Here is a 25691-nt window from a genome sequence, read left to right as displayed (position 1 = left end):
AGCCCATACTGAGGTATGGGCTGAGGACACGTATTCACCTCGGTATATGTGCGTGAGCCCCTTCCCAGCTCTATATAAGGAGCCTCACACTTCGCCTGAGGTACGCATTCTCTGATATTGAGAGTCACTTCTTTGTTGTCCACTTGCCTGACTTGAGCGTCGGAGGGTCGTCGCCGGGAACCCCTTCCCGGCCCGACTTCTTTGCAGGTTCGCCGGAGTGCCGTACGACCGGTCAGAGATCTACGTCAGCAACAAGGAGAGCGCCACGTGCCCAACGTCCATTGATTCAGCGATTCGGACAGGATCACTCACCATCTCATAAAAAAGTATAAGATTCACCGTCACATACTCACTATAACAATATATCTCTTTCATCCACATTCTTTTAACATTAACACTTATTATTTATGGGTCTCACAATCCATTCAATAATTTTAAAATTATATCATATTAAATAAATATATTTTAAAATATTTAAATTATTATTAATATTTTTAATAATACTCTTACTTTTTAAAATTATTAATATTTTTAAATTTTTAATTTTTAATAAATAAAATAAAAAAAAACACACGTACATGGGATGGGCTAACACCCCATTTTTAATTTTCAAGTGGGCCGGCACTAGGGGGCCGCTAAGGTAGCGGATCTACTTTTTTTTTTTGAACGCGTTCAAATGGAGGGGTGTTATAACATCCCTCCACAACATGTGTTAACACCAAGAGGTGTTTTAACATCCCTATTAAGAGAGCATTGCAGATGCTCTAAGATATATTTTATTATGGGAACCCCATTATATTTAGTACGGCAGGTACCGTTAACTTATGGGAAAGGTTAATTAGCTTCGTTGAAATTCTATTATGTGCTAAACCACATTAATTAATATAATTAATAATTTTAATTTACACATACTCTACTTATATTTTTATTATTTTATACCTACTCAACATTATATTCCATTAAATAATTAGCTCATTCAATATTCACTCGAAAACTAAAGATTAAAATTATTTTATTTTTTAATGTCAAAACGTGTTATGCTCAGAGCCAATAATAATAATAATAATAATAAATTTAAAATTATTCATTTAATTTTATAATTTATGTGATTATATAAATAATGATATAGTTTTCAAAGACGCGGATTTGATATTTGATATTAGGCTAAAATAAAAGAAAAAACAAATGGGTTTGGTAGATCATGAAACGGACCTTTGACTTTTTTTTTGTTTTGTGGGGACGGGCATGCGCGTTGCTATTTAAGGCCCGTTTCCCCTCTGTCTTTCCTCCACAAGAAGCTCTACATCTCTTGCCACTTTCTTCCGCCTCTCAGATCTCGCCCTTTCCATTTGCTGCCTCTTCAAAACTATTGTGGAAGCGGAGGCGCGCAGATCTCCAGGTAATTTTCTCACTAGATCTGAAGCTTTTCGTCTGCTTTTCGTCTTGAGATTCGCGACCTTCTGCTTTACCGCTCTTTGATCGTAATGTACATGCCTTAGATCTGTCTACCCTTTGCGCGATTTCGCTGATGAACTAAATTGTGTCCGGGGGTTTCGTGGGAATTTTGGATCTAAGCAACTTTTAGCAGAATTTTGGTGATCAGCAGCCGGAGAAGGAAGGATGTTTCGGATTGAATCTGATCCTTTGGGAAGGTCTTATCACGATGCAGATCCATTTCTCGGTTGTTTGATAATTAAATCTGATATCGTTGGTATTTTTACAGATCGGATCTTTACCTATCAATTGATGGGAAGCATTGGGGTTATGAAATGCTTTTTTTTTTATTTAAAAGATCTGCAACGGAACGGATCTAAAACTAAAAGCCGCCTTTTATTACCATTTTGCTAAAGGTTTCGTTAGGTCATGTAGATTTATTTGATCTTTTTTTTTTCTTCATCTTTTCCCAATGACTATATCAGACACTTTTTGAAATTTTTTTCAAGGGTTTTCTTTTCATGCATTATGCCTTTAACTTCTGAATCTGTCTATATACTTTGTCTTATAATATCAATGTATTATTAGTTAATAAATGCTCTTATTTGCTAGAAAGATGTTTGAGTTGACTCATCGATATAAAAACCAAACAATTAACGTTTGTGTTTGGTTTTTTATTTAGGAATTTATTTGGGTTGAAGATCTGTGACTATTTGATTCATTACTTATTATGTATCAATCACTACTTTTTGCATTCACTGACTAGATTTTGTTTTTCGTTTAATTGATTCAGTCCATCTAAACAAAAATGGTGAAGATTTGCTGCATCGGTGCCGGCTATGTCGGTGGCCCAACAATGGCGGTCATTGCTCTGAAATGCCCTTCCGTTGAGGTGGTAGTTGTAGACATTTCCGCTGTTCGCATTGCTGCATGGAATTCTGAGCAACTTCCAATCTATGAGCCTGGACTTGATGAAATTGTGAAGCAATGCAGAGGAAAAAACCTATTCTTTAGCACTGACGTGGAGAAGTATGTTCGTGAGGCCGATATCATTTTTGTCTCAGTGAACACACCCACCAAAACCCGTGGCCTTGGTGCTGGCAAGGCAGCTGACCTCACCTACTGGGAGAGTGCTGCTCGGATGATAGCCGACGTCTCACAATCTGATAAGATTGTGGTTGAGAAGTCCACCGTCCCTGTCAAGACTGCTGAGGCTATTGAGAAGATTTTAACCCATAACAGCAAAGGCATCAACTACCAGATTCTCTCCAACCCAGAGTTCCTCGCAGAGGGTACAGCAATTCAGGACCTATTCAGCCCCGATCGTGTCCTCATCGGTGGTCGGGAAACTCCAGAGGGTCAAAAGGCAATCCAGGCGCTAAAAAATGTGTATGCCCATTGGGTTCCTGAGGAAAGAATTCTCACTACCAATCTATGGTCAGCTGAGCTATCCAAGCTTGCTGCTAATGCTTTCCTAGCTCAGAGGATCTCATCCGTGAATGCCATTTCAGCCCTCTGTGAAGCCACAGGGGCAAATGTAGCTGAAGTGGCTTATGCCGTTGGCAAGGACAGTAGAATTGGCCCTAAGTTCTTGAATGCGAGTGTCGGTTTTGGTGGCTCATGCTTCCAGAAGGACATTCTCAACTTGGTTTATATCTGTGAATGCAATGGCCTCCCTGAGGTGGCCAACTACTGGAAGCAAGTCATCAAGATCAATGACTACCAAAAGAGCAGGTTCGTGAACCGTGTTGTCTCTTCCATGTTCAATACAGTGTCGGGAAAGAAGATTGCTGTTCTTGGCTTTGCCTTCAAGAAGGATACTGGCGACACAAGGGAGACTCCTGCAATTGATGTGTGCAAGGGCCTCATAGGTGACAAAGCCAAGATCAGCATCTATGATCCGCAGGTGACTGAGGACCAGATCCAGCGTGATCTTGCCATGAACAAATTTGATTGGGATCACCCTATCCACCTGCAACCAATGAGCCCAACCGCAGTGAAGGAGGTGTCAGTGACCTGGGATGCTTATGAGGCCACTAAGGGGGCACATGGAATTTGCATTCTGACTGAGTGGGATGAATTTAAAAAACTGGACTATGCTAAAATCTATAATAACATGCAGAAGCCTGCTTTCATCTTTGATGGTCGCAATGTGGTAGACCCCGAGAAGCTTAGGGAGATTGGCTTCATCGTTTATTCGATTGGAAAGCCATTGGACCCATGGCTCAAGGATATGCCTGCCGTGGCCTGATTGGGAGATCTGGTAATCAGTGACATATGGTGGGAGCTCTTATAGATGATAAATACTAGCTTTCGTGGTTCGGATTGAGAATTCTCCCTTGATCGTTGTCTTGTGGCCTCTTGTTTAGGCATTATTAGTTTAAAAGATGTCGATTACACTATTTCCTGCTTCTTCTGTTGCTGTACTTTTTGAATACCTTTTGTTGCATTACATTACATGGGAGTACTGATATATTTTTTTTGTTGACTAGGTAAATTTTACTATGACAAAACATGATTGGAAGTTTCTTTACTTTTTTCCTTTTTCCTCGTATGATGAATGGTTCTTTCTTGCTGCAACGATGGGCTCAGAATAATTTCTATGCGAATAACAAGATATTGAAACATTTGCAGATTAATAGTTGCAGACTATTTGTCCCATTTGCCTGAACCAATTTTGCTACAAGATTATGTTGGACAAAATTATGTTGCAGATTTATGACATTGTCTAGCTAATAATTCACAAATTAATTTTTTTCCTCTTAAAAAAAATCAGAAAATTGTATTCTGGAAATACAGCTCAAAATAATCCATCATTCGCCAAGACGTGTGTTACATTTTTCATGTGGTTTTACGTACATTATCTCCAGGAACATATACATTCATCAGCCTGAACGCTTCAGCGTGGTATTTGATTAAGATTATAGTTTTCCACTTCTCATCTGCCTGGTGGAACTGCAGCCAAAATTCCAAAGAGTTTAATAGCCTAAGATGGGCTAAATATTACTAAAGTTCATAGCTCGTTAGAAATTATCTGCTAACCTACCTCAGCCTCAGTTATTCCACAATAACCGGCATCGTCCGCGACCAAGGCATCACGGAGCCACAATAAGGCCTGGGTAACTAGTTATCAGGAGGAATTCAGTGACTATTTCTCTGAGGTTTTCGTCTACTCCTGCAAGGAGGTATTATTTGTGAAATTTACAACTGTGCTAATGCAATAGTTGAAAGAAACGATAAAAATTATATCGACGGAGATACAAACAGTCACAAATCTCTGGTGAAGCATGTTATTTGTGAAAATCAACCGTGGTTTAATCCAAGAATGCTTGAAGAGTTACCTACTATCATTTGGCAAGTGCTGCAGCATCAATGCCCTTGTTTTTCCATCAGGTTTGAGTCCAATGCTGCGCATCTTCTTGTACAGTTTTATTGCTACTGAAATCTTGCCGCGTAAACACAGCCCATGAACTAGTGCATTGTAGATGGAAGAATTTGGTGAAACACTCTGTTAGATCCAAGAAGACACAACATGAATAAATTTTCTCATAAGACTACTAACAACCATGACCCCAATTTACATGCACACAATAGAAACAGCAAAATTCACCAATTATAGTTAGAAAAGAGCATAAGATATTCAAAGATGGTGCAGATGGAAACTACTTGCTGCTAATATAAATTATGATTACAAATGTCAGTACTCAAACATCTTGAATCTTTTTTCTTTCTCAAAGCTAGTCAGTACGAGCTGAACTTGTCCAAAAACTTGTTGAGCTCAGCTGAATGTGTGATCACAGCAAGATCAATTTTGCACTGGCAACAAAAGTTTAGCTCATTTTTGAATTTATTAAAGCTGTCATACACCAATTCAAACACATCGATTTGAAGTTTATAGATTTCTTACAGCCTTCAGAAGGAATTTAATCAAACTCCTACATAGGCTTATATAGGAGTTTGATTGATTACTGAATATTTACATATGAATATGAAAAATCATAATCCTTAATTTGCAATTTATCCAAGTAATATTTGGCATCAAATACTTAAATCAAGCCAACAAGCGAGCTTGTTAATCGAGTGTTCATGTTCTTTATTTGTTAACAGTGCATGATTTTAAGAAAACCTTATTGGCCAGTGATCCATGTTTGTCTACGACAGCCAAGCATAGAAAATATTAAATGCTTTGATACTTACATACTGAACTACTGAACAAATAAAAAATAATTCTCCTCTTGACATGAGTACTAAACCTGTTCATGAACATTTAATATGTTGAAACTGTTTTAATGTTTGATTAAAACAATGATGCTTAGCAGAATTGTGCAATGATGTCAAACAGACTTAAGCCAACATCACATAGTGATTGTGAGATCACGTGCTCAAAGGCTTAAAGACTTGAATCAAGTCGAGCTTGTGGAGATTGTGGACATAACGATTGTGGTGATCATGTGCTTTAGGACTGGAGGAATGAATTAAGAGGGGCATGGAGCTTTATGGATTCAGTGGAATCCAGTTGTGGATATGTAGATTGTGGAGATTGTGTGATTGAAAGCTTGACTTGGATCAAGAGTTGGGGGCTTGGATCGAGGTGCTATTTGGATTAAATTGGTGCACTAGAGTTGGCAAAGAGCTCAAAGCATCAGAATCATGGCGAGTTACATTGAGTGATTGTAACCTTTGATTTTTGTCTTCGGGCATGTAACATGTTATATTGTATGATATTGTGATTACCTAATAGTAGATGACACACTTAGGGTTTGATGGTTGTGAAACCTTATACCCTTGAGATGGTTTCCCAAGTATTTTGTCAAACAACTTGAATCTCAACTTTTGTGTAGGCTCACGATAAAGTGTTAGCCAAATGAAGTACGATTTCAAAAGATATCAGTCAATTGAAAGTGATTTCCAATCAATTGGACTTGACAACTATCAATTGACTGAGCAAAGGGTTTGTGCAAATAGAGCATTTCTGTTTGAACAACAGTTGATTGGAAACTATTTCCAATAGACTAGAAGCTTGAGCAGTCCACTATAGGTAACTTTCAGTTGACTAGCGATATAATTGTTGTTATCCAACAATCATATATATGCATCTAGTCAACTAGAGGCAAACTAGAAGTGATTTTTCAATATATATTTTTTTGAGAGCTTTTGGGCATAAAAACTTATTCTAAACATCAAATCTTCTATGCTCATACTGATAAATGCTCAAAATGATCAAAGAGCTTGAACATGGATTTGAAATGGTTTTGTCATCAAGTTGTTAGTAATTGCTATCACCCTTTACTTTTTATTTCATTATTTAGGGGAGGGTTAAACGTTTATTATAAGTGTAATCCTTGTTAAGTTTCAAACTTGTGATAACTTATGAAATCTTATTAGTTAAGTCAAGGTACGTCTTTTTTTTTTTTTTTTTTTGTAGAGGTTTACCCTAAATATTCTACATTTAATCAACTGTTTATAACAATTTTGTTAACAACTTCAATACTGCAAACAAAGAAACAAATAATGCAAAAAGGAAATAATTTTGAAGAAATTAAATTGAAGATAAATTCCAGATTGGTGCATCTACAATAAAGAAAAAAAATTAAAAAATATTCAAGATTTACACATTTGTAATAAATCAAAGATTTGATTGCACATTTAGACTAAAAAAAACTAGCATGTAGATTAAGGTTCAAATTTCTCAAAACTAATAATGTAACATATTGCATAAATGATCACAAAAATATCTCTAAACTAACAACAAATAGGTTAATATAATGAGTGATATTGCCCACGTCATTTATTAGATTAAACTCATTCAACTTATTATTTCAATAACATCAAACTAAAAGGATCATATACTATTCTCTATGTGAATTTTAAAATACTAAATTGAGTTATTGTGTTGGAGTCGAACAAAGAAAGTTTTAGCTGCATTGATTTGATGTGCCTTTAACTAAGATAAATCCATATTCCTACATGAAATAGAAACATCATGCTTAAATCAGATTGGCAATAAGTAAGCGAGAACGAAATATTAAAAGGAATAAAATGTCAAGAATCACAAAAGGAAGACACACATCTTTTATTTCTCCAAAACTTTTAAGTTTCTTTAATAAAAATAAATTAGTTGGAGAAGAGAGTTCATTATAGATGTTATAGATGCATTAATAGATTTCTTCAATGATAATTATAATCTTTTAAGAAATTATTTTTAAATAAAAGTTCTATAATAAATAATAATTTAACATTTTAACTTATTCTACCTATAATAATAATTTTCATAATCAAATAATTTCAAAAATATTTTAAATAATAATGAATAGCATTTCCACGTTGAACTCTTATAATAAGAATTTATCCTATTTAATTAATTAGGAAAATAATTTTAGTACTATGGGATATTCACAACAAGCTCAAATGCTTGCAATAGGAATATGATATTTAATTAGTTTCAAAATGCAAAATAATTTCATGCAACCTTAGCCCTAAATAATCATTAATCTATCAAAACAACTTCAAATTAACCAATTCTAGTTCATTAATTTAACCATAACTAATATTTTAAAACGCGCCCTAGGCAGCCGCCTAGGCACTCGGCGGTTGGCAATTGCACTGGAAAGGTGCTGAGCGGCCAGCCTAGGTGGGCCAACTACCTAGGCGGTGCTGGGCGGCGCAAAAATTTTGGATTTTTTTCCCTTTAAAGACCTAAATCGCTACTCGTTCGACTGCCTAGCCTCCTCCGCCTCTCGCCTCCTCCGGAAAACTCTGCTCAACATGATCGATAAGTTTTTCATTTATGTAATAATTTTTTTTCCCTCCCGCGACGCTTTCGGGTCACGGGACGTGTCCGCCGCCGCCAGACTAGTCGTCGGAAGCTTCCGACGAGCTTCCGACGACTAGTCTGGCGGCGGCGAACGCGTCCGGGAACGCAACTGACTGCAGCGAACGTGACCCGCTTGCATTGTTCAGCGACGCACAACGGTCACAATTTTTTCCTTTTTTTAATTTTTTTTTATTATTTATTTAATTAAATAATTCCTCAGTTAAATAGGGTAATTTAAGTAGGCTTTAATACACCCTAATTAAATTATCCTAACAAACTATATAAAAAATATATTTAAAATTAAAATATTTTTATAAATTTTATTAATTTATTTATATTCTAATAATATTATATTTAAAATTTAAAATTTCTGATAACTATTATTAATAATTTTATATTTTTATATTTTATATTGAAAATTAAAAATTTCTAATAAATCTTATTAATCCATATAAATCATATTTATATTCCTAATTTTATATCTAAAATTAAAAAAAAATCCTAAAATTTTTTATTAATTTATTTATATTCTAATAATATTATATTTAAAATTTAAAAAATATGATAACTATTATTAATTAATTTATATTTTTATATTTAAAATTAAAAATTTATAATAAATCTTATTAATCCATATAAACCATCTTTATATTCATAATTTTATATTTAAAATTTTTAAAAAATAATAATAAATTTTATTAATTTATATAAATTACATTTATATTCTAATAATATTTTTTTATTGATTTATATTATTATTTTTTACTAATTTATATCCTAAATTTATTTTTAAATAACTTTATAGGTTATCATAATTACAATGACAAGTAATCCATCTTCGATCGTATCCGTTACTCAACTCGAATCCGGAATTCTTAGGAGAAAGTCAAATAACATTGGATGGGAGTATGAGATGTTGATTGATCCAAAGAACCTTGACAAAATTAAATGCAAGGTATATGAAAAAACGATGTCGAGGGAGTATATAGGATCAAGGAGCTACATAGGAAATATACCTGGAAATGTATCTGGTTGTCAAAAAGCATCTCAAGAAGATAAAAATAAGTGCAAACAGACTATTTTAGAAGAGAGGAATAGAAAGATGAACAAAATAATAGAAGAACAAAATTGTAGAGCAGAGGTGATTATTTCTCTGACGAAGAAGGTCCTGAAATTGAAGGGATAGAGGGAATTAAAAAACCTCTTCCACTTGACCCCATGGATAGATATGCATCGGTAATTGCTCTAGAAAATGTAGGTTCCAATGGGAGTAAAGTGCTTCACAAAAAAAATATAAATGGAGCTCTTTTCAAAGAGAGAACTCAACAAGTTCAGCAATATGTTGGGAGATGGGTTTATGAAAATGGAATCTCATTCAATGCTGTTAATAATGATAGTTTCAAGCAACTAATGGAGGCAGTGAGTCAATTTGGACCAGGATTCAAGCCTCCAACTTAATATCAACTTAGGGAGCCACTGTTGAAAGCTAAAGTTGAAAGAACAAAACAACTGCTGAAGAAACATAAAGAATGGGCAAAGAATGGGTGCTCGATCATAACAAATGCATGGAGTGATAGAAAAAGAAGCATCTTAAATTTGTGTGTTAATTGCAAGCTGGGTATTATATTTTTAGAGTTTAAGGAGTCTTCAGACGAGGCACATACAACTAAACTTATTTTTGAGTATGTTGACAAGTGTGTTGAACAAGTTGGAGCTCAAAATATTGTTCAGATTGTAACATACAATGTCACCAACAATATGCCTGCAACTAAATTGATGAGAGAAAAGAGATCTGAGATCTTTTGGAGTTCATGTGCAACTCACACTGTTAATCTCATGCTTAAAAGTATTGGCAAACTTCCACGATATAAAAAGATTATTGAGCAAGCCAAGTCTTTTACCATTTTCATTTATGCTCACCATAAGACTTTGTCATAAATGAAAATTTTCACAAAGAAGAGAGATATATGTTGGTGCAATCACGCCCTGGAAGTTTCAATGTTTTGACAATTATTTAAGTTTAGGTTAATACGTTGGATTTAACATGCGTTGTGAGTTTGCAGGAGGAGTTTCTTGCAGGTCGGAAGAAGGTCGAGGACTAGATTCTTGGCAAAAAAAAGTTCTTGCTTACTTGCAGAAGACCAGATGCAAGGCAAGAGAAGTTAAAAAGGTCGGGGACCGGATTCTTGGCAAGAGAAGCTCCTGCAAGTCAGAAGATTGGATGTGTGTTAAGCTCACTGTCAAAAATTGATTTGTAAATCGATTCAGACATAACTGTGAGGCAGAATGCCTCTGAATCGATCAGCCGATCGATTGAAGGGAAGTCAATCGATCGGCCGATCGATCAGTAAGGTTCTGTGCGAAGCACAGAATCCTCCTGAATCGATCAGCCGATCGATTCAAGGTATTGAATCGATCGGCCGATCGATCGGTGAACGATTTGTGCGAAGCACAAATTTCTCCTGAATCGATTAGCCGATCGATTCAAGGTATTGAATCGATCGGCCGATCGATTCAAAGAGGCTCTATGATTCTACAATGAAGCATAGCACGTCTGAATCGATCAAGGCAAAATCTCAATCGATTAAGGTTCAAATCAGATGATCTACGCCGTTGATCTTAACGTGACAACACTCAACGGATACCTTTGAATCGATTGGAATACAAGCCCAATCGATTCATGGCGACGGCTACGTGAGAAACGGCTAGTTTTCTCTACATTTAAAAGTGTGGAAGAAAAAGAAAACAATCAATCCAAAAAGAAAATACTGTTCCATTGCTCTCAAAGGTTTTCAGAAATCCTTCAAGTGATCAAGATTTGAAAAGTGTTCAAGCTCTCCTCTCCGCCACTTTCTGAAGTCTCACTTGCAAAGTAGAAGCCGGTTAAAGTTTGTGATCCTTCTCTTCTTCATTGTAGTGTTTGTGATCTTTATTTTGGAGAGGGAGAGTTGTAATCTTGTAAGGTTTCTCCACCTTCGGTGTGATTCCGAGAATGAGAGTTTTGATAGTGGAAGAGTGGTGAGTGGTGTGGATCCTTGGACTAGTCACCTCCTTGAGGAGGTGGATACCAAGTAAATACAAGAGTTAGCATTGCCTTCAAGTGTCCGCTGCGAAAGAGTAAATTGATCAAGAAAACGAAGTGAGTCATTCATCCCCCCCCCCACCCCCTCTAGCTCAACCGATCCTAACAAGTGGTATCAGAGTATTGCTTTGCTTTTGAGGATTCATCGCCAAGAAAGCACAAGTTAAAGAGCTACAAGATGTCATTGAAGGAGGGACATAGTATTTCACGACCACCATTTTATGAATGCAGTAATTTTGCTTATTGGAAGAGCCGCATGGAACACTATCTCATGACCGAAATTGATATGTGGTTCTCAATCACGGAGGGATTCACGGCGCCAACCGAAAATGGAAGAATGCTTGAATCTTCAAGGTGGACCGTTGAACAAAAAATGAAGGCTTGAGCAAATGCAAAGGCGATTGTGACTCTTCAATGTGGATTAAGCTCGGAACAACTCAACAAGGTTGGATCTTTCAAAAGTGCCAAGGATTTATGGGACAAGCTCATTGAGCTAAATGAAGGCACCAAGGATTCAAGAATTGCAAAGAGAGACCTCTTGATAAATCAACTTCAAAATTTCACAATGAAGGATGGAGAAACGGTAAGTTCACTACATGGGAGGTTCAAGGAACTCTTAAACGGTCTTCATTCAGTTGGAGAGAGTGTAGAGAACCGAGATCTCATAAGGTATGCCTGAAATCTTTCCCAAGAAACTCATTATGGTCATCCATGGTGGATGCCTATAAGGTATCAAGGGATTTGTCAATAGTAAAGTTGGATGAATTATTTTGTAAACTTGAATTGCATGAGCAAGCTAACACAAGCCACAAAGAGAAAGGTATAGCCTTTGTTGCAGGTGAAAAGAGCAAAAAGAAGCACAAGGAAAAAAAAAAGGAGAAGAAGGAGGCATCTTCAGAATCTGAGTAATACAGTGATAGTGATAGTGATAGTGATGAAGAGCTATCATCAAGTGAAATGGCAATTCGAAGAATGATGAGACATTCAAGGAAGTTTGACAAGAAGGATGTCAAGAAGATTTTCAATGATAAAAAGAGAAAAGGTAAATCTCTTGTGGAGTCTAAGACTAAGACTGATGTAATTTGCTATGAATGCAAGAAAAAGGGACACTACAAAACGGAATGTCCAAAGTTGAAGAAGCAAGAGGAAAAGATCAAGAAAAAGAAGAAGGCTTTGAAAGTCACTTGGGACGACTCATCATCAAGCTCATCGGAAGAAAATGAAAGGAAGAGCTCAAAGCACATGGCTCTCATGGCCTTAAGCTATGTTGAAGATAGTGAAGATGAAGATAGTCATGGAGAGGATGTGGAGTCTTCAAGTGAGTCATCATCTAGTGATGATGAGGTAATTTCTCCCAAACTTGATAAGATGTATGCCACCATTACATGCTTAACCAATGCACTAGCTAAATCAAAAGGGAAGGTTAAAAAATTGCAAAATGAATGTAAATCACTTAAAAATTAAATTGTGCCATGTGAAATTTGCATGCTTCATGAAAATGACAAAGATGATTTTGATGATCTTAAAAAGGAAAATGTATCGTTGAAATCACAAGTTGATGATCTTAGAAGTGCTCTAGAAAAATTTACTTCAAGCTCAAAATACTTAGACATGATTCTAGGCGCTCAAAGAGGTGTGTACAACAAAGCGGGACTAGGTTTTAAATCACAAGATAAGGAAGTTAAATTCATGTCTCTAATTAGTAGAAATCATGCTTCAAGGGTTAAGTTTGTTCAAGCTTGGGTACCCAAGCAATTTGTTATTGATGCTACCGGACCCAAAGTATGGGTACCAAAACATTTGGTTCATCGTGTTTAAACAGGCATGCGCAAAGGGGGAGCATCCAACAACATGGTTCGTAGATAGTGGATGCTCTAAGCATATGACGAGAGATTCGTCAAAATTTTCATCATTTAGACACAAAAGTAAAAGTACTGTTTCTTTTGGTAATAGTGGTGAATTAAAAGTTATAGGAATAGGAGATATTAGAATTTCGAAAAAATTTGTAATAAAAAATGTGTTATTAGTGAAAGGCAAGGTCTTTAATCTTGTAAGTGTTAGTCAACTATGTGATTCGGGTTATGGAGTTGAGTTCAACTCATCTCAATGTCTAATCAAGCATAGTGAACTAAACACCAATATTCTCATAGGCTATAGAAGAGAAAATATTTATCAAGTTGAACTATTTGGTGCTACTAATGTGTTTACTAAGTGTCTCATGTCCAAAGAAGAGGAGACGTGGCTTTGGCACCGGAGACTTGCTCACACCAACATGAGGAATATCAAAAACCTTTCAAAGAAGAAGTTGGTGCAAGGATTACCAAAGTTGAAGTTTCAAAAAGACAAAATATATGATGCATGTCAAATGAGTAAGCAAACCAAAGCTACTCATAAAGGTAAAAACGTTGTAAGTACCTCAAATGCTTTGAAGCTCATTCACTTGGATTTATTTGATAGTAGTAGATATATTTCTTTAAATGGTAGTAGATATTGCTTTGTGATTGTGGATGATTACACTAGATATACATGGGTGTTTTTCTTGAAACATAAGGATCAAACTCTAGATACCTTGATTGCTTTTTATAATAGAGTAGAAAATGAAAAGGCTCATAAGATAAACAAGATAAGAAGTGATTATGGAAGTGAGTTTGAATATGATATATTCACAAATTTTTGTATAGAAAAATGCTATAAACATGAATTTTCCACCCCTAGGACTCCTCAACAAAATGGAGTTGTTGAGAGGAAAAATAGGGTTTTGCAAGAGGCCGCTCGGAGCATGTTAAATGAATATTCAGTTCATAGTTTCCTATGGGCCGAAGCAATTAATACGGCATGTTATGTGCAAAATCGAACATTAATACATAGGTTTCTAGGAAAAACACCTCATGAGTTGTGGTTTGGTAAACCACCTACAATTAAACATCTTAGAGTGTTTGGGTGTAAGGTCTATATTCTAAACACCAAAGATCACTTGGGAAAGTTTTCCGCTAAGGCGGATGAGGGGATCCTTGTAGGTTACTCACATCATAGCAAGGCGTATCGAATTCACAACAAAAGATCAAAATTAGTTGAAGAATAACTAAATGTTGTCTTTGAAGAAAATCCTTCTTTGAACTCTATAAGAACAAACGATGAAGAAATACGTTTTAAGTTAGAGAAATTAACACTGGATGGAGTAGATCATCAAGGAGAAGAAAATCAAGAAAGTGATGGTGAAAAAAATGAATCTTTGCCACTTGAACCCGAAATTATAATAAATCAAGAATCAAGACCTACTAGGATTCATGTAAATCATCCCTTAGATCAAGTAGTAGGAGACATCACTTAAGGAGTGAGAACTCGATCTTACTTTAGAAATGAAGGAAGCCAAGTCGCCTTGATATCTCAAATAGAACCAAAAACCATTGATGATGCCTTGTTTGATCCCGATTGGATTTTAGCAATGCAAGATGAACTATCTCAATTTGAGAGAAGTCAAGTTTGGGATTTAGTTCCTAGGCCTACAAACAAATCGATTATTGATACAAAATGAGTTTTTAGAAACAAACTTGATGATAAGGGGATAGTTGTGAGAAACAAAGCTAGATTGGTTGCTAGGGGTTTCAATCAAGTAGAAGGGTTAGACTATGATGAAACTTATGCACCCGTAGCAAGATTGGAGTCAATTAGGATGATGTTGACATTTGCCGCCCACAAGGGGTTCAAATTGTACCAAATGGATGTAAAATCAGCATTTTTGAATGGTGTTATAAAAAAAAAGAGGTATATGTTGAGCAACCACCGGGATTTGAAAATTTGGAGTGTCCAAATCATGTATATAAACTTAAAAAAGCCTTATATGGGCTAAAACAAGTTCCCCGGGCTTGGTATGAACGATTGTCAACATTTCTAGTATCAAAAGGATTTCATAGAGGAAAATTTGATCTCACTTTATTCTTGAAAAATAGTGATAATGATATGTTTGTGGCCCAAGTATATGTAGATGACATTATTTGTGGTTCTACAAATAAAGATTATTTAAATGAATTCATTAATCACATGGAGAGTGAATTTGAAATGAGTTTGGTTGGCGAATTGACATTTTTCCTAGGGTTACAAATTAAGCAAACAAAAGAAGGCATTTACATTCATCAATATAAATATGTCAAAGAGCTATTTAAGAAATTTGGAATGGAAAATGCAAAGGAAATATCTACTCCCATGGCCACTAGTACAAAATTGGATAAAGACATTGAGGGGAAAGAAGTTGACTCCAAGGTATATCGGAGTGTTATAAGAAGTCTTCTCTATCTCACGGCTAGTAGACCCGATATACTTTTTGCCGTAGGCATATGTGCAAGGTATCAATCTTGTGCCAAGGAGTCACATTTGAGTGTCGTTAAGCGAATTCTCCGATATCTTAAGGGAACTCAAAATGTTGGTCTTTGGTATCCTAGAACCGAAACTTTTGACCTAGTTGGTTATACCGATTCCGATTATGCCGGATGCAAATTGGATCGCAAAAGTACTAGTGGTAGTTGTCAATTTCTAGGGTCCTCTTTGGTAAGTTGGTCAAGTAGAAAACAACATTATGTAGCTCTCTCCACAACCGAAGCGGAATATATTGCCATGGGAGAGTGTGTATCACAATTATTGTGGATGACTCATACTCTAGAGGACTATAAACTTACCTATAACAATGTTCAAGTTCTTTGTGATAATGTGAGTACAATCAACTTGACCAAAAATCCTGTCCACCATTCAAGAACGAAACACATAGAGGTTAAACATCATTTTATTCGTGATCATGTAACTCGAGGTGACATTATTTTAAATTATGTTGAGTCAAAGTCAAACTTAGCCGATATCTTCACTAAACCTCTTCCCGAAGTTGAATTTAGCTTTCTTAGAAGGGAATTGGGAATGTATTGTATTGATTAAATCACATCCTCCATGATCACTTTACAGGTAAAACACTTTAGGTTTTTCTTCACCTTAAGTTTTGCCTCTCACAAAAACATAGGATTGTCCTCTTAATGTGATTTAGATGGGGGTGAGATGTTAGGGACATTTATCTTGGTCATAATGCTTGTTATGATGCATTATTTTGGTCAAGAAAAATGATTTTCATATGAAATATTCATTTGTCCAATCATAGGGAAAGCAAGTGTACAAATCATGTGCACTTTGCCCTACGATTATGATTGAAAATTTTAAATTTACAATATGTATAAAACTCATTTTTAAAATCCTGGTTGACATGTGTGATTGGATGCGAGATATCATTGAACAATTAGATACGGACTTACTCAAATTATTGAAGATTTCCACAACCTTCGATTTTGTGTAAGTCTTCACTAAGACGAGTTAATTTTTGTTAAAAAATTTTTCGTTGATAATATGAGACATATATGGTGTCTACACAAAGTTTCGTGATTTTTAGAGTGTATAATTATTTGTGCATTTCCAAAACTTGGATCTGAAAAGCTTTTCAAAAGTGCAGTAATATCAGACTTCCCAATCGATCGGTAGATCGATTGGGAGGCTCGCATTTCACTTCAGAAAGCATCTGAATCGATCAATGGATCGATTCAGAGAAGGTGAATCGATCAATGGATTGATTCAGAGATGGTCAATCGATCGATGGATCGATTGGGACGCTCTTTCGATTTTCACAGAAGGCATTTTAATCGATCAATGGATCGATTCATCCCGTTTGAATCGATCGTTGGATCGATTGAGACGCGTATCCAATTTTTCACAGAAGCTTCGTGAATCGATCGATCGATCGATTCACCTGATCTCAATCGATCGGTCGATCGATTGGGAATTTAAAACCCACCTTAAAACCCGATTTACCTAGGTTTTCTCTCACTCCACCTCTTCTCTCTCCCGACTCCTCCCGTGCCTTCGTCTTTAGGCGATTTCCTCGGCGATCCTCCCACCCCGTCGGTCGTCCTATCCGACGGTCTTCTCCGGCGTTCCTTTCTCCTCAACTTCCGCTCCCTAAGGCTCGCAGTCTGTCTTCCTCATTTCCTCGTCGCAGAGCTCCAATGCCGAACCCAAACCCTAAGTAACTCCTCCATTCTTTTGCTTTCTTCTCCTCTCTATTTTGTTTTTGTCAGTTGATTGTGGCTAATTTTGCTATTTTTTTTGTGCATTTCGTTCATGCATCATGTGCACGACATTTTCTTTTCTCTTCTTTTCTTTGCATTCTGCTCCATCACGTTATTCCATCTTGTGCATTGTTTTCCCATCCTTTAGAAAGAAACAGAAGGTTGGTGAGTCGGGTGAGGGTTCTTCTAGACCACAATCCCGTCCTCAACCTCCTACTGATCCGCGGTTCCCTAATGCTGCCTTGCAGCAGGCCTTTAGCAAACACACCTTCAAGCTCATTACCCCTAGGTCTGTTGATCTTAAATTCTATAAGGACTCTTGTTTTGATACCTATAACCGGTTCAGGCACTATAAAATTGAGTCATTGTTAACCTGTGAGAGGGATGTCAATGTAAGTCTTGTCTCCGAATTCTATAATAATTTGCACACTTCTGATGGTGTAAATTATCGCACTCGCGTTGCGAAACGGAGCTTGGACTTTTCCTATGAGATTCTTCGATCTTTTCTTGGTTGTCTACCATCCAACAATGACTTTGTTTTTTATCCCACTCTTCTTGATGAGTTGCCTCCACCTTTTGAGCATCTCAGCATTGCATCCATGCATCAGTTCCTTTTTGGTCGTCCTCGTCCGGATGGGCCAAATGCTCAAATCACTAAATTTTCTTCGCTTGAGTTATCGGCTGAGAACGCTGCCTTGTTTAAGGCGATCATTAACTGCCTTTTTCCCATTGTTTCTCGTGCCTTAGCCGCTCTGCGACCCCCTCACATGTTTGCCCTATATGTCATTCGTCATTCCCTTGACATCAACATCGCTCTGAACATTTTTCATTGCATCATTCATTTTACCCAGCTAGTGCAGCAGACGGTCCACATGCCTTTCGGGCATCTTATCACAGACTGGCTGGAGTCCATGAAGGTAGATGTCTCCCGGGGACGGCTGGAGCCCATGACTGTTGCTTATTCTCGGATTTCTTCCCGCTCCTTCACGAAGACGGGCTTAGTTGGTGGTTCAGCGGGAGTTCGATGGCGCGATGGACGTGCTTTTGGTGAGGGACCCAGGGCTCGCCGCAAGGGGGATGCACAGGCATTGGTTCCTGCGGCGGATGATGCTGAGGAGGATATCCCCGAGCCAGCTTCTCCGACATTCGAGGAGACTGTCGACACTCGCCTGGAGGAGCTGACCATGGAGGTAGCTGACATGCGTTCCATGATGGATACCATAGTCCATCGACAGACTTCGATGCAGGCGACTTTGGATACATTAGTGGATTTAGTGAGCTCCTGGGCTACGGGTCATCCATCTCAGTCTGTTCCATCCACAGCTCCTGTTCCCCATGCTGAGGATGCTGCTGGTGCTGACTCTGCGGCGGTTCCTGCTCCAGCTACTACGTCTGCTCCTGCTGCTGCTGCTGATCCCCCTCCTTCGGGCGATGATCTTATTAAGTTTTATGTCCCTTTCTGACGTGTTATTGTCCGTTATGTGGATGGTTGTTATGGAGTCCCTCTGTGAACTCTATTTTACTTTGGATATATGCTATGCTACTTGTTCTACCTTTTATTTTGTTTCTACGATCACCGTTGTTATATTATGTTGATATCTGTGTGTTTTAGGGGGAGTACCCCTTGGACTGATTGTGTTTTGTTTAGTGCACATTTTGAGGGGGAGTTTGTTTTTTTTTTATATTTGACAAAGGGGGAGATATATGTTGAAGTTCATGCTTAGTCAAATTTAAATTGAAATTCAAGCTTACTTGCTTACTGCTTATGCTTAATTGAGATGATTTTCAGCGTAGTTGCAATCATTATTTATCATTGTATTATTATGGTATGTTGGAAATTAGCCTAAACTTAAATAGATTGTCAAACATCAAAAAGGGGGAGATTGTTGGTGCAATCATGCCCTGGAAGTTTCAATGTATTGACAATTATTTAAGTTTAGGTTAATACGTTGGATTTAACATGCGTTGTGAGTTCGCAGGAGGAGTTTCTTGCAGATCGGAAGACCAGATGCAAGGGAAGTCCAAGAAGATCGAGGACTAGATTCTTGGTAAAAAGAAGTTCTTGCTTACTTGCAGAAGACCAGATGCAAGGCAAGAGAAGTCAAGAAGGTCGGGGACCGGATTCTTGGCAAGAGAAGCTCCTACAAGTCAGAAGATTGGATGTGTGTTAAGCTCACTGTCAAAAATTAATTTGTAAATCGATTCAGACATAACTGTGAGGCAGAATGCCTTTGAATCGATCAATCGATCGATTGAAGGGAAGTCAATCGATCGGCCGATTGATCAGTAAGGTTCTGTGCGAAGCACATAATCCTCCTAAATCGATCAGCCGATCGATAGGTGAACGATCTGTGCGAAGCATAGATTCCTCCTAAATCGATCAGCCGATCGATTCAAGGTATTGAATCGATCGGCCGATAAATTCAAAGAGGCTCTACGATTCTGCGATGAAGCATAACACGTCTGAATCGATCAAGGCAAAATCTCAATCGATTAAGGTTCAAATCAGATGATCTACGTCGTTGATCTTAACGTGACAACACTCAACGGATACCTTTGAATCGATTGGAATACAAGCCCAATCGATTCATGGCGACGGCTATGTGAGAAATGGCTAGTTTTCTCGACGTTTAAAAGCGTGGAAGAAAAAGAAAACAATCAATCCAAAAAGAAAATACTGTTCCATTGCTCTCAAAGGTTTTCAGAAATCCTTCAAGTGATCAAGATTTGAAAAGTGTTCAAGCTCTCCTCTCCGCCACTTTCTGAAGTCTCACTTGCAAAGAAGAAGCCGGTTAAAGTTTGTGATCCTTCTTCTCTTCTTCATTGTAGTGTTTGTGATCTTTACTTTGGAGAGGGAGAGTTATAATCTTGTAAGGTGTCTCCACCTTCGGTGTGATTCCGAGAAGGAGGGTTTTGATAGTGGAAGAGTGGTGAGTGGTGTGGATCCTTGGACTAGTCACCTCCTTGAGGAGGTGGATACCAAGTAAATACAAGAGTTAGCATTGCCTTCAAGTGTCCGCTGCGAAAGAGTAAATTGATCAAGAAAACGAAGTGAGCCATTCACCCCCCCTATAGCTCAACCGATCCTAACAATATAGTCCGTCCAGGAGTTACTAGATTTGCATCAAATTTCCTCACATTGCAAAGTTTGATTGAAAAAAAATCTAGTTTATGGATCATGTTAACAAGTGATACGTGGGAGAAATGTAAATGATCAAAAACAAACAAAGGGATGAGCATGAGTTTTTGGAATGGTGTGACACTTTGTTTGGTAAGAGTTCTTCGATTGGTAAATGGAGATAGAAAGTCATCTATGGTGTTTTTATATGGAGAGCATCTTCAAGCTAAAGAAGATATCAAGATGACCCTAAACAATATGGAATAAAACTATCAGTCTATCATAGTGATTATTGAGTAAAAAATGAAGGATAAACTTGATACATCATTGCATACCACTACATTTTTGTTGAATACCTATTTTTATTATAAAGATAGTTCTATTGCTCCTTATGAGGAGGTCGCAACGGGGATTTTTGAATGTATGGAAATTTTGCATGCCAATGAGTTAGATCTACAGGATATAATTATTAACAAGAAATTTGCAAAATACAGAAACAAGACTGGATTATTTGGAAAAACATTGGCAGCAAAAGCATGTGAAAAAAATAATGATACATTTGATCCATGTGCATGGTGGAGTACATACGGTGCTCACACACCCAACTTGCTAAGAGTGGCATTGGGGATACTTTCATTAACTACAAGTTCATCTGAGTGTGAAAGAAATTGGAGTGCATTCAAAGGAGTAAGCTTTAAACTTTAAGTCTTTAATTAAAGTAATGTATTAATTTTTAAAGTTTTATATTCATGTTACTAACTATAATATTTACTCTCCCTCTCTCTTTTTTTTTAGATTCATACAAAGAAAAAAAATAGGTTGGATGTCAATAGATTGAACAATCTAGTATTTGTCCAATTTAATGGTAGATTGTTGAACAAACAAAAAAGAGAAAAAGAATGGAATGCCAATGTCCTTGCAGAAGATGCTTCTAATGCACAAGATTGGATTGTGGATGGCGGTGATGATGAAGTTAAACTAGGGTCCGGGCTCACTTGGCAAATGGTTGATAAAGCAAGTGGAGCAAATAAAAATCTACAACCCTGAAGAAGTTCTAGAGTGAGAGAACTTCATGAAGATGATTTTGCATTTGAAGAAGAAGAGAATCATAATGATGATATTGAATTTTTGTCCGATGAAGAACAAGTTATTGAAAATTAAAGAGAAAGAAGTAAAATAAATATGAGTCTATGAGATATTAATATATTATTAATTGTGTAATTTTGAACTCATTTGTTAAGGCATGACTTATGTTATTCAACAATTATATTTTGCTTAGTGGTTCACAATGATGTAATCTTGTAAAATGCATTTGTGAATTTTGACACTTACTAGTTCACAATGATGTTTGCGTGTGAACTACATTTGTGAATTTAGCACTTACGGTTTATTTTTTCTTTCACTTAATATGACAACGATGAAAGGCATTCTAGTTGATCCATGTCATTCACTGAATCTAGCACTTACTGTTTTAGCACTTACTAAAATGCATTCTAATTGTGAACTGCATTTGTTTATTTAATCTCATATTCTCATGCCATTCATAAACCCACTGTCATTCAAGGGATACCGAGGAATTTAAATGAATGTGAACTGCTTGTGAATTTAAATGAATGTGAACTGCTTGAGAAGTACTTGTAAATTTAAATGAATGATTCATTTAAATTTCATTCTAGTTGATGTTGGCAAAACTTGTTTTAGCACTTACTGTTTATTTAATCCATGTCATTCACTGAATTTAGCACTTACTTTTGTAATCTTAGGAGATAGTTCAAGACATAGTTAGATCTCCATTGACTATAATAACCTTGACAACATTCAGATTTGCATATGTCCACAAAAATCAAGGGATACCGAGGAATCTGTCTAGCGGCGCCTAGTCCCTGCCTAAGCGGCCTAGGCGCTGGTCTGCCGCCCGACTAGCGCCTATTAAATTTTAGAACCCTGACCATAACTAACAATCATCCATGAAATAACTTTTATCCTAAATAATTAATTCTAGAATCTCCAAAGAAAATATTTCATTATTAAAATTAATGTTGAAGCTTTTATAAAATTTTCTTATGTTTTAACAATGAAAGATTTAAGTAACAAATTATAATGTAACTCTAATAATTTTAAATTGAAGATTTAAGTAAAGATTTAACTAACAAATATATCACACCAACTGAGTAATTTATTTAACAAAATAACCTTATAATAAAAACTAATTTAATCACATTAAGACCCAAATTAAATAAACATGTATAAACTAGTCCTAGCAGATCATAAAGGTATTAATATTATACTTAATAAAACTAAGTTCTATCAAGAATAAAATACTAATATCTAGGAATATACAAATTTGTTTTCAGATCTTCATTTTTGTTCTCAAGTTAAAAAAAAAAATCGTTCTTCACTCCCATCTGCTTAAGGCCAATACTAAGGTTTTTGACTGATCACAATAACTGTCTATTGCACAAACTATGGGTATGTGGGCATTGATCTCGCTAAAGATATTTATAATGCAACGTTGCAAACTCTGGGTATTAGGAACAACCATGTAATCAAGGAACAGAAAATCAAAAGATATACAAAAAATCCTTTTTGCATGTTCACAATCCAACAATAAGCAAAGTACTTTCCATGGTCCAAAGTAAAACTGGCGCATACCTCCATTATTTCCTCTAAATCGTTCCAAAGAGATCCCCAAATGCATGATCTTATCAATGACAAGTATGTGAATATATCTGGTGTATGCTTCTGTTCAATCATGTGCCAATAAACTTGCAGTGCAACTTTTGGCTTCCTTGCAACCTCACAAGCATAAATTGCATGGTTATAAGAGACAGTAGACATTTCAATTCCGCAGTTTTCCATCTCCCACAATATCTGTAGTGAGCGGTCCCATAAACCAAGTTTTTGACAAGACATGAGAGTAGTGTTATATAAGTGAACATTTAAGCCAAAATCTTGTTCTTGCTTAATGCCCTCAAACAATTTTATGGCATCAACATGCCGGTTAGACTTATACAAAGCACAAAGGAGTGCATTCCATGTGTATCCATCAGGCCTATGCCCAACTGAGTTCAGCATATCATATACCTTGAATGCAAGTTCAGCTTTTCCAGCCTTCCCCAGGCAATTAATCAGTGAGTTAAAGGCAATAATATTTGGCCTGATGCCATTATCCAAAATCTTTTGGAAAACACTGAGACCCAAGTTCCAGTTCCCCTCTTTGGTGCACGAAGAAAGAATTGCTCTTAGAATATTTTCATTTGGCTCTATTCCACTCTGAATCATTTCATGGTATGCATCAACTGCTAGTTCGAACTGTCCGCATTGCACGAAAATGCTGACCAATAACTCATAAGTTGTCATGGTACTTCCAACTGAATTCTGCTTGAGCATTCTCCAGAGCCTTTTAGTCTCAATTAAGTTTCTATCTTTCCCACAGATTGTTATCATTGTATTGTAAACAATGATATCAAATTTTCTTGATCTGCCTTCTTCTACAAATTCATTGAACATTCCTAAAGCAGCATTAGCACCTTGAACACTAGCAACAATTTTGAGTATCAAACTGAAAGTGTGACCAGTAGCAATTCCTTTCTTATTCATTATCTCAAACATGTGCAAGGCATCCTTAAGAAATCCATTGCGCGCCAGACTTGATAGGAGAGAGTTACAAGCATGAGAACTAGGGTGAAGGGAAGAGGCTTCCATTGAAGCAAACAATTCTAAAGCACTTTTAACTTTGTTTGATCTGCTAAGGACCAAGAGTCTACCTGACAACAGCTCTTCATCCTTCTCCTCTAAGTAGTGCAAACCCCCCTTTGAAAGTTTAAATAGCCTCTTGAACTTCCTGCATGAGGGGCTTTGCTCAATATTCTCACAAAGTTCTTCTTGAATAACAGGAGTCACGAGAGGCAGATGCTCCTGGAGACAATCATTCAAATTGAAACTGACATCCTGATCCCATATTGGCAAACTAACTTCTTCTCCAAGTGTGACACCTGACTTATAGTAGCATACAGAAGCAGAACAATCTCGCCTTGCACACAATGATAGATTGGTCATTCTGCACATTATCAGTGGCTTGAGTCTATTCAACCTACCGTTTTCACCAATCACCAATAGAGCAGGTGATCTATTCACTGCAAGTCTACTTGGTAGACATCTCTGCTTGAATGGCGCAAATTCAAGATAGCAAAAAGAGAACTGGAAAGATTCCTCTTTCTTAACTGGGATTCTAAAAACAGGAGAACTATCATACGCGGCGCAGATTATACTACAGCCCCTCAGAAGCTCCACCATATCAAAAAAGTTGCGAACACAGCACTGAATACTCTAAAAATTATCACTTGTGCTATCACAGAAAAAATGAAGCTTTTCAGTTCGCAGGATGTCAGAAGAACTCAGCAACACTAGAGGAAAACAGCAAAGATAGCAATACATGTCATTCTTCCCTGATGAAAAGAAACCTACCCATACAAATCCAGAGATTGAACTACCGCAAAATAATAATAAAAAAACAATTTTTTGAAACCATTTATACAACTAGGAGCCTCCTCCAATCTAGACGACCAAAAACTTGAAAGAAAATAATGTTGAAGCTAGGTTACCAAGAAGAGTTGAGAGAAACCTAGACTTTGTCTGTGTTAGTGCGGAGCAAGATTCACATAAATCCAGCCTTCAGGATCTGAAAAAAATGTGTTTCTCCTCTTCGATTAGGATTCAAATGATGTATTGGTGCTGCTTAGTCTCTCTTCCTATATGAGTGCTCTGAGGAAGGAGACTCTTCAGTAGGTCACGTCGGGGAAGCGTCGAAGCGATAACAAAAATACCAGACAGCAGCAACGTGGTCGAGCGCACGAGCCGGGTAGCCGATACCCGATAGGGATTCGAGGAGAGAGCCGAGAAGTGAGCAGACGAAGCCGTAACGGCTGGGATCGATCTGGAAATAGTTCAGCCGATAAACTTGTCCAAATTAATTATTTTTTTATAATTATCTATATATTTTATTTTTCTTCAAAATAGTCTTCTGTTAAAATTATTATAACTTTCCTCCGAATTTCTGAAATCTTTAATCATTTCTTCTTTTAGTTGCTACCATCTTTATTTTATTAAATAACAAAAGACTGACAATATTAAAGTCGATTTATA

General features: G+C 36.8%; 2 protein-coding genes across 7 annotated transcripts; one reads left to right on the top strand and one right to left on the bottom strand.

Moving 5' to 3' along the window:
- The first annotated feature begins 1269 nt into the window (after window positions 1-1269).
- Window positions 1270-3967, top strand: LOC122034351 (UDP-glucose 6-dehydrogenase 4-like). Of its 2 annotated transcripts, XM_042593564.1 has the most exons (3): window positions 1286-1399; window positions 1500-1652; window positions 2228-3967. In XM_042593564.1, the coding sequence occupies exon 3, from the start codon at window positions 2243-2245 to the stop codon at window positions 3683-3685; it is 1443 nt and encodes a 480-aa protein (XP_042449498.1). In that variant the 5' UTR covers window positions 1286-1399; window positions 1500-1652; window positions 2228-2242; the 3' UTR covers window positions 3686-3967. The 2 variants fall into 2 exon arrangements, with proteins under 2 accessions (XP_042449496.1, XP_042449498.1); XM_042593562.1 differs by lacking the exon at window positions 1500-1652 and having other exon boundaries at window positions 1270-1399.
- Window positions 3968-4141: 174 nt separating this feature from the next.
- Window positions 4142-25458, bottom strand: LOC122034771 (pentatricopeptide repeat-containing protein At3g29290-like). Of its 5 annotated transcripts, none has more exons than XM_042594115.1 (5): window positions 25151-25458; window positions 23199-24952; window positions 4780-4942; window positions 4481-4609; window positions 4142-4389 (listed from the first exon to the last, which is right to left on the bottom strand). In XM_042594115.1, exons 2-4 carry the CDS (start codon window positions 24840-24842, stop codon window positions 4530-4532), a joined length of 1887 nt encoding a protein of 628 aa, XP_042450049.1. In that variant the 5' UTR covers window positions 24843-24952; window positions 25151-25458; the 3' UTR covers window positions 4142-4389; window positions 4481-4529. The 5 variants fall into 5 exon arrangements, 4 of the variants coding, with proteins under 4 accessions (XP_042450049.1, XP_042450047.1, XP_042450051.1 ...); XM_042594113.1 differs by having other exon boundaries at window positions 23199-24894; XM_042594117.1 differs by having other exon boundaries at window positions 25171-25458.
- Between the last annotated feature and the right edge of the window lie 233 nt (window positions 25459-25691).

This window comes from Zingiber officinale, chromosome 11B (assembly GCF_018446385.1).
Source record: "Zingiber officinale cultivar Zhangliang chromosome 11B, Zo_v1.1, whole genome shotgun sequence".
NCBI lineage: Eukaryota > Viridiplantae > Streptophyta > Magnoliopsida > Zingiberales > Zingiberaceae > Zingiber > Zingiber officinale.
Note: the sequence above shows the minus strand (reverse complement) of the source record. Positions and strands in the feature narration are given on the sequence as shown.

What these genes read in the sequence shown, in the direction of transcription:
- LOC122034351 (XM_042593562.1), top strand. Translation starts at nt 2,243, where the DNA reads ATGGTGAAGATTTGCTGCATCGGTGCCGGCTATGTCGGTGGCCCAACA.
- LOC122034771 (XM_042594115.1), bottom strand. Translation starts at nt 24,842, where the DNA reads ATGGTGGAGCTTCTGAGGGGCTGTAGTATAATCTGCGCCGCGTATGAT. An exon ending in ATTTAGAGGAAATAATGGAG is followed by an intron (nt 4,943 to 23,198) that starts GTATGCGCCAGT and finishes TGGATCTAACAG; the next exon opens with AGTGTTTCACCAAATTCTTC. An exon ending in GCAGCACTTGCCAAATGATA is followed by an intron (nt 4,610 to 4,779) that starts GTAGGTAACTCT and finishes ACCTCCTTGCAG; the next exon opens with GAGTAGACGAAAACCTCAGA.